We start from the raw sequence: 9,244 nt of genomic DNA, 5'->3' as shown, positions 1-9,244 counted from the left end.
GTACCGGTCGTGCGCTTACACATGTGTTAGGAGGCGACGTCAGGAGAACTACGTCAGAGGAACACCCGTAGATGACAGACCACACTCTGCTTCATACAACCAATCTCTTTGTAAAGGCCTCCCTCTTGAACTATAAAAGGTGGACGACTGGACAAGAACAAGGCAAGAGAGCTAGGAGCATTCAACAGAAGTCCTCCTCTATGTCTCATTCTCACTTGCACCCTTTGTAACACATCCCTAAGAGCAATACCAAGATCAGCACTACACTAGCCGTAGGCCACCTTTCTGAACCAGTATAAACCCTTCTTGAGTCACCTGACTCACCATTCAGAGTGAGTCCACGCTAGCCTTCCCCACCAAACACAAATTCTACTTTGTCCCCAGTTTACGAAACCACGACATTAATTATTTACTTGTGAATAATAAGATGATTTTCCCAAATATGAGAAGTCATCATATTTTCCAAATATGGGAAATATGATAAATTATCAAATTTTCCTGAATACGGGAAGTACAAGAATTTACCAGATTTTTTATAGAAATCCGAAAACGGTTAGTAAAGACATCTCACCATGCACTGTGCCGTTTTCAGAACCAATTATCCCGTTTTCATACCGGTTTTCATATACCTGACAAATCCGAAAATGGCAGAAAAATCTGGTAAAGGACCGAATAATTATCGGATTTTCCCACCAATTCCACCTTTATCATAAGCATTAAATATAGGCTTGATTTGGTTTAATAAATTCGCCTCGTCTTTTAGTCTTCATCTCTATAATTCGTTTTATAATTAAACTATGTTTAATACGCATAATTATTATTTAAACATTCGATATGACAGTGACTAAAATTTAGTTGAGTGGAATCAAACACCTCTTAAATTTAGTTGAGTGGAATCAAACACTCCTTAGACTACATTTAATACTCGTAATAAGCATTTAAAAAATTGATGTGACACGTACTAAACTTTAGTCACAATATTTGTTATTAAAATTTAAAAAATAAGAATAAGGTTCCTTTCCCATCATGCGTGCCAGACATGTCCACAACCGCACAAGTGGCGTGGCGTCGCATCGGTCTACCTTGGCGCGCAAGATTCCTGCGAAAACAGAACAGATTCACGAAAACATTGTCCACGATACCAAAACCACACAGGTGACGGGCACACACGGCTACAAATACTTGCAACCACAATTTGTTCTGTTTGCAAGCCACAAATATTTGCAAGCCACAAGCCAAGCCAAGCAAAACCCTAAGAAACCCACCCTCCCTCCAGTCTCCTCGACCCCCGCCGCCGCCGCCGCCATCACAACCCAGAGCACCCCCTCCCCACCCCACCCTGTCCCGATGGCTGCGGACGCCGCCGCTGCGGCGATGTCCGCGACTTCCCTCTGCGACGATCTCGAGCCCGCCACCGTGCGCACCCGCATCCGCGATGTCCTGGCCGCAGGTGCCGCGCGTGCCGGGGACCGCGTCGTGGTCGGTGGGTGGGTCCGGACGGGCCGGGAGCAGGGGAAGGGCTCTTTCGCCTTCCTGGAGCTCAGCGACGGGTCCTGCGCTGCCACGCTTCAGGCCATCGTTGACGCCGCCGTGCACCCGCTAGCGCGCCTCACCGCCACCGGCACCTCCGTCCTCGTCGAGGGCGTGATCAAGGAGCCGCCCGAGGGGACCAAGCAGAACGTCGAGCTGAAGGTCAGCCGCGTGCTTGAGGTCGGCGAGGTCGATGCCGCCGTCTACCCGCTGCCCAAGGGCAAGGTCAAACTCACGCTCGAGAAGCTCAGGGACGTCGTTCATCTCCGTTCGCGCACCAACACGGTGCGTCCCTTTCCCTTTTCCTTCCTCCATCTTCTTGATCTATTTAGCCTTATTTACACGTGCCAGCTCATGGATGCCCAGATCTTGCAATTGTAGAAGGGAACATATCCGGTGCACATGAGGCTTCAGTACACATAGGGTACACATGAACTAACAAAGTTTACAAAAAATCTGAAAAATTGTACTCCCTCCGGTGCAGTAAAAGAATTCATCCTGCGCGTGACCGAGCGTGCACAAAAAGAAGTCATAGCGCGCGTGGGTATGGGATTTGGACGTTATTGCCCCTAGTAATTGCACAAAAAAAGATGCATTTAAGAGGAATCGAACTTGAGACCTCCAGTCTAGAATGCCTTGGACCTGCTGCAGCAACCAATCAAGTCTGATTGTTTTAGTGACGTTAATGCACCCATATCCCTATTTAATAGGGGCAAACAGGGAAAACTCTATGATAATTAATCACTCCTTGGTATGCACAATCATGTCCTAAACGACTACGTTTACTGCACTGGAGGGAGTACACATTTTAGCTGTAACAAAAAAGAGAACATTTTAGCCAATTTTCTAATTTAAACGTGTCCGAAAATTTATGTTTTTATTACAGCTAAATCATAACGATTTTGAACTTAAAATTTTGTATATAATTAGAGTAAGATGGAAATAATATGTATAATTTTTTTTGTGAACTTTGTTAGTTCATGTGCACTATATGTGCATTAAAGGCTCATGTGAACCAGATATGTAGCCATTCTTGAATGACTCAGCAAAATTAGTGCTAGGATTTGTCAGTTCTATAGATCAATTGCCTATTAAAAATACTCACTCTTGCTGTTTGAATATACAACCCAACTTCTGAGAGTTTTATACATTTATATATAATGTCTATTAATGAACGCATTTGATCCATTCCTTTCATGTATTTACCGCAAATGGTTTAGAAAATTTTTATTTTATTTGCAAGTCAGAAAACATTTATGAGATCCCCACATCTGCAATTTGTGAATTGGGAACTTCAAATTCTACAGATAGGTGGAATGATAATCTTGTATCACTCATTTGTTCTTGTTAAAAGAACCTTGGCACCATAGTTTTTGTTTCATGTCATTTCTTTATGTAATTTTTTGACATGTTGTTGGCATTTTAATCTGTATTATGTTGGTCCGGCATTTGAATCTATGTTATATTATATTGATCCATTCCTTTCAAATGTTGCACTTGCTATCCTGATAGGTGTACCATTTTTCCCTCTATGCAAAAAAAAAAAACTATTGTTGCAGATTGGAGCGGTTGCTAGGATTAGGCACCAGTTAGCCTATGCATCACACAGGTTCTTTGATGAGAATGGATTTCTCTATGTACATACACCAATAATAACTACGAGTGACTGTGAAGGTGCTGGTGAGATGTTTCAAGTGACAACTTTATTTAGCCAGGCTGAGAAAACTGAGAAGGAATTGAGAGAGAACCCAAAACCTTCTGATTCTGAAATTGAGGCAGCTAAAGTTCTTGTCAAGGAAAAAGGTGATGTGGTCGCACAGCTTAAAGCTGCAAAAGCCAGCAAACAAGAGATATCAACTGCTGTCGATGAGCTTAATAGGGCAAAGGAAATTGTTTCAAAACTGGAGGAGAGGTTCAAGTTAAAGCCTGGGATTCCACGCAAGGATGATGGTTCAATAGCTTTTGAAAATGACTTCTTCAAACGTCAAGCTTTTTTGACAGTGTCTGGACAGCTTCAGGTTGAGACATATGCATGTGCTCTTAGTAGCGTTTATACCTTTGGACCAACATTCCGGGCAGAGAACTCACATACGTCACGACATTTGGCAGAGTTTTGGATGGTTGAACCGGAAATCGCATTTGCAAACTTGCAGGTAACTAAGCTGAATCGAATTTGTCTTCAATTGCAGTTGAATTGATTTTCCTCGGTACAAAATATCCGACTATGAAAGTTAGTAAAAACAGTCTTTGAAGTGATAGTATGTTTAACTGTTCTGCAGGATGACATGAACTGTGCAGAAAAATATGTACAGTACCTTTGCAAGTGGCTGCTTGACCATTGCCAGGAAGATATGGAGTTTATGGTGAAAAATTATGATAAGAGTGCAATTGAACGCCTGGAGCTTGTTTCGTCAACTCCTTTTGTGCGGATTTCATACACAAAGGCTGTGGAGCTCTTGAAAAATGTTACCGACAAGAAGTTTGACAACAAAGTTGAATGGGGAATTGATTTAGCCTCTGAGCATGAAAGGTATCCACATTGGAATTGTTTTCCTAATTAAGTTTTTATGTGATTGAGCCTTATTAGAATTTCAATTCTTGTCATGAAATGTTGAAGGTATTTAACAGAGGATATATTTAAGAAGCCAGTTATTGTCTATAACTATCCGAAAGGAATAAAGGCATTTTATATGAGACTCAATGATGATGACAAGACGGTGGCTGCAATGGATGTTCTTGTGCCTAAGGTGTAGCTAAACTTCTCATACATCAAACCTATTGCTGGTACCAGTGCTCCATGAGTGGGGAGCAAATGATTTGGCCAGTTTTTGAGTCAGTGGAATATCCGTTTATTTAACTGCTGATTTTACCTTTTTATGTTTATAATCATTTTTGTGCTGGAATGTTTATTTCAAGGTTGGTGAATTGATTGGTGGAAGCCAAAGGGAGGAACGGTTAGATGTTCTGAAACAGAGGTATGTGCTATGCTGAACTTAAAGGTTGAAACATTTGTTTTTTTATCTTATCTAACAGTATTCCACTTAAACCTGTGGAAACATATTGTATTGCTACTCATCATACTCTTGAAGTAATCTGCATTTGGATTTTATGCAATATTTGTTACTCTGTCTGACTTGACTACCATCAAGGTTTTCAAGTCGATAAGTCAGTCGAGTCGACAAGGTACCGACTTGGTGACTAGTCGATAAGTCAGTCGACTAGTCGTCGACTTGCCAATATAGTGGCTGTTTTGCCTATATAACGGCTTCATATAGACAATATAACATTTATATATGAAGAAAGAGCATGTTTTACCTCATTTGAAGCCTGAAATTGAACGAAACTGAAATAAACAACAAGTCTTACCTCATTTGAAGCCTCAAAATGAACCAAATCAGCCACATAAGTGATAAGTCATAAACTCATAAGTCATAACAGCCATATAGTTCAAATTGGAAAACAAATAGCAAGAAAATATAGTTCAAACTTGAAAGGAAATAAGCTCCATTAGATAGCTAAGCTGCTGCTGCAGTTAGATAGATACTAGATAGTAGATACCCTAAATATCTCCCAAATCAAGATCATCCCTTGCATTTTCTCCCAAATCAAGAAAATATGTTGTGTAATGGGCCTTTGGGCTGTTTGGGCTGAACTGGGGCACAAGTCGGCCGACTTGCCAGACCAAGTCGACGACTAGTCGACTGAGAATTTCCAGTCGTTGACAAGTCGCCCGATTTGCCAGAAAAGTCGAGCCGGCTCCCCAAGTCGAGCTCCCAGGACCGTCTTGACGACTAGTCGCCGACTAGTCGACAACTTGAAAACAGGGACTACCATAGATACAAGTGTTCAAGGGAACACAGTTAAATGTGATGCCGGGCATTCCAAACTAGTAAAGTCTTTGCTGTTGTATCTGATACGACTTTGTTGCTCACCAGATCTCGATGCTGTATTAAAAAGGTGGCACCTATCTACGCCTTGGCGCTAGGCGGTGCTGCACCTTAGATGTTCTGTCTATGCTTTGTTTCAGTCTTGGGCTTCATGTATGCCTGAAAATGTGGCAAATTAGAGATGGAAGATGAACTACCATTATAATACTCATGGATGCTTGCTAACATCGTTTTGTTTTCTGAAATGCTATGTTACCTTTTTTTCTTTTAGCATGGCATTACTAAAGTAATTATCAACATGTAGCCATCGCCTACACCTACATGCCAAGACACGGTGGAATCTAGCATATTTTACTTGGCAGTTGATAACATGACAAATTTACTTGGCAGGATACTTGATGCTGGCCTGCCTTTGGAACCCTATGAATGGTACTTGGACCTCCGTCGCTTTGGATCTGTAAAGCACAGTGGTTTTGGGTTGGGTTTTGAAAGGATGATTCTATTTGCAACCGGAATGGAGAACATCAGAGATGTTATACCCTTCCCAAGGTACCCAGGAAGGGCTGATCTGTGATCTTTGGAGACATTGGTTAAACAGATGCGAGTTGAATTCAACACGCGACTAGTGATTTTGATATGTTTTCACCGTTAAGTTTCTACTTCCTAATTTGCACATTTTAATTATAAATTGTGGAACTGGTACGGTTGTCAAAAATCATGTAATTTTCTGGTTGTATTTTATTATATTTGTATCTCTGATCAAACTTCTGTCTTTGCTAGTTGTGCTCAACAGGCAATGTTTTTTTCTAAATGAAAAAAACAGGTCAAAACTGAATTGTTTAATTAATTGACATTTCAGTGTAAGGGATGCGAGTTCTCGCTATTTAGGATAAAGTTAATATTTTTTACTGACTATATTTTGAAAATACTGTGTTTCCGATTTGAAGCTCTAAGAAATTCTATGCTCAAATAATGGGCAAGTAACTTTGAAGTCTAAGGGTGTGTTTTGGTTGGAGAGTCAATCGGGTTGATTGGTTCACTGCACGCCGCTTATCCAGGCTCACCAGAAGCAGTTTGTGCTAGTTTGGTTGTCTGACCATCATGCAAAAGCGTCCGCTGGGCCAGGCTCCGGGAAAACGTGAGAATTGGCCGTTTTTGCTGAGCCAGGCTCGCGCGGTGCAAAGATGAGATGCTTTAACAAGCGTGCAAAGAAGAAAAGACTGCTAGGCCCAAGATATACATGTTACCAATCACTGTCTCCACCAGACTTGATTGTATACATACGGAAACCAATCAAAATGTAACGTACCTCTAGAGTCCGGTTCCCGTCGACCTGGCTCTCTTGTCCGAGCCAAGCTCCTGATAGAAGAGAACCAATCAGGCCTAATTAGAATAGAGTGGTTCTATTCTAGTTTTTGAGTCACTATTTTTTGTTTGGTTGATCGTGCTGTTCCATTCTTTGTTTGGTTGGAGAGCCATGAGTGGAGGTGAGAAGAGGGAGTAGAGTGCTCGCATCTGAGGGAGTGCTCGCACTCGACTATAGCGAGAGTACTTTAACTATTTATGATAAATTTTTATATAAAGACTGAGCCGCTCTTTGAAGCTAAACATTCAAAAAGCTAGAATAAAGCCGCTCCATTCTTCTCCACTCAACCAAATACACCCTAAACTATTACGTAGGTATCTAATAGTTGTGATACAGATTTGTAGTTAATTTATTGGATGGCTTCGTGCGGTTGCTATGTAGATCCTACGACATGTGTTAGGGTAGATTGAGATGTTTAAAAAAATAACCACTAACTTCTTAAAAACAAATTGTAAGTTATCCTTGTTTTTTGAGATACATAATTTTTAAGTACCTAGATATACTTGTAATTTGAACGAAAGGAAAAGTCAGATGTTAACATCAACCTAGCAAGATGTGATTAGTGCCTAATGTGCAAGAAGCCATGCCTATATTGTTAAGTCACATATAAATACATTATGCCATCTTGCTTAAATAAAAGAGCATGTTCTTTATTGCAAATGAAGAGGCAACACCAATGTTCACAGAGCATTCGATTTATCCGGCTAGTCGGTAATTAGTGACGGCGGGTATTGTGTCATCAATGGTTTCATAGGGGCTTGATGTTAACATAAAATGCCAAGCTGGTCTCCACGATCGGCTAGTTGTCCTGCCGTACCGAAAAGTCGTAGGGGGTTGCTTGCTCAGTAATTGGTGTAATCAGATCAGATACAGATGGATATCACCGAAGCCATATTTTTTTTTCATATTTTTATTCGAATTCGATTACAGATTGCTTCAGATACAAGTTCATCATCATAATCTTCATCTGCAAACTTCTCATCAAATTAAGCAAACACTCACTTATGATGGGGCTCAACAAGTGGGTGAAAATGCAAGGTTAATAAGGTACGCCTAAAGTTTAATGCGATTAGTACTTTAGTTGATCAACATTTTATTATCAACACCTGACTACTAGGTATAAGTATATACCAAACCCAATTAAGCATAATTCATAATCAGCATAAGCTCAAACCACTTGAGCAAATACCATCAACATGAAGCTCAACCACTCGAGTGCAATAGAACACGATTTATTTTCATCTTTAAGTTTAATTATCATGTGAATTATGAATTTTACACTCTTAACCGTGAGCACGGTTGATATATCAATTTTACACTCTGCAGAGGTGGCACAACTTTACCCACAAGCTATATATCCCCTCTAGCCTGGGTCGGCCAAACCCGTAAACACTTCCGAGGTGAATGGCTAGGGATCCACTATGAGGCTTTCACAGAATACACTTAATACAAAACAACTTTCTAAGGTTTCTAGGCTAGTGTGGAGGCCTTCTGGGTGAACCTTAGCCAATAATACCAACCCATGTTAACGTGAGCCGCCACCACTCCCGTTCCCCCTCTTGCCCATATTTCAGGAAAGGTTACTAAACACTAAGCATATAAAACTAATTACCAAAGCCAGAGCCATGATAACACTCATGGTTGTACTGTTTTCCTGGGTGGTCACTCCATGTTCCAATTATCACAATATGATCTTGCTTAATCATTGGATTAACAAGAATAATGTAAACATACCATTTGGAACATTAATATCATCAGTAGGAGTACCAACATAAAGTTAAAGTTGTAGCAATAGCATAGCTACTTGATTAGATCATAACTGATGAAGCTGAGGTGCCCGATCTTTCGGCGAGTAGAGATAATTCCGATTTGTCGGAAGATGACCCTTGCGATCCGACTACGACGAGCAAGCCCGAGGCGCCAATGCAATCGCTGAACCAACTCCCTGTGGTTACCGACCTTGCTGATGCGAGATCGGCCTGATCACGAAGATCGTTTCCTGTGCGCAATCGAAGAACGAACAAGAACAAGATGCGAGCAATCTAATCTATTACTCGAGGGTGGAGTTCTGAATACACGAAGACAGCGCAGATTTGCGCGTGTTCGAGAGTAGCTAAGGCTAACATAAAACAAAACTCAGCAAATAAAGGAGGCGCAGCTCCTGAATAAATAGAGAGGGGGCGCAGCCCCTAGGGGCGGCCAACCCTAGGTCGTCCATTATGGGCCGCAATTGGGCTGGTCGTCTATTCTTCCGGGCCTTCGTTCTTTAACAACATGATGTAGTTCAATTCTCTTGCACGGGCCCGAGTCACTGGCCCAGGTGGAAGGGGTGGCGCCTGGGCTGGAGAAGGTGCTGCTGGTGTAGATGTGCTCGTGTTGGTGTTGATGTCCGCATCATCCTCCCCTTCTTGAACTGAAGTCGTCCTCGACGACAACTCCTCATCTTCTCCCGCATACGGTT

At 41.6% G+C, this 9,244-nt stretch overlaps 1 protein-coding gene across 1 annotated transcript; it reads left to right on the top strand.

Annotated features, from left to right (window-relative positions):
• The first annotated feature begins 1,174 nt into the window (after positions 1-1,174).
• Positions 1,175-6,331, top strand: LOC100281485 (uncharacterized). Its single transcript, NM_001411623.1, has 6 exons — positions 1,175-1,815; positions 3,090-3,683; positions 3,810-4,060; positions 4,148-4,277; positions 4,447-4,505; positions 5,808-6,331. The coding sequence occupies exons 1-6, from the start codon at positions 1,348-1,350 to the stop codon at positions 5,989-5,991; spliced, it is 1,686 nt and encodes a 561-aa protein (NP_001398552.1). The 5' UTR covers positions 1,175-1,347; the 3' UTR covers positions 5,992-6,331.
• Positions 6,332-9,244: the final 2,913 nt, after the last annotated feature.

This window comes from Zea mays, chromosome 8 (genome assembly GCF_902167145.1).
Source record: "Zea mays cultivar B73 chromosome 8, Zm-B73-REFERENCE-NAM-5.0, whole genome shotgun sequence".
Taxonomy (NCBI): Eukaryota; Viridiplantae; Streptophyta; class Magnoliopsida; order Poales; family Poaceae; genus Zea; species Zea mays.
The sequence above is the reverse complement of the archived record's forward strand: the minus strand, read 5'-3'. Positions and strand labels throughout refer to the sequence as shown.

Excerpts from the sequence above, each read along its gene's own strand:
- LOC100281485 (NM_001411623.1), top strand. The coding sequence starts at position 1,348 with ATGGCTGCGGACGCCGCCGCTGCGGCGATGTCCGCGACTTCCCTCTGC. Across the intron at positions 3,684-3,809 it reads TCGCATTTGCAAACTTGCAG|GATGACATGAACTGTGCAGA; the intron begins GTAACTAAGCTG and ends ACTGTTCTGCAG. Across the intron at positions 4,061-4,147 it reads TTAGCCTCTGAGCATGAAAG|GTATTTAACAGAGGATATAT; the intron begins GTATCCACATTG and ends GAAATGTTGAAG.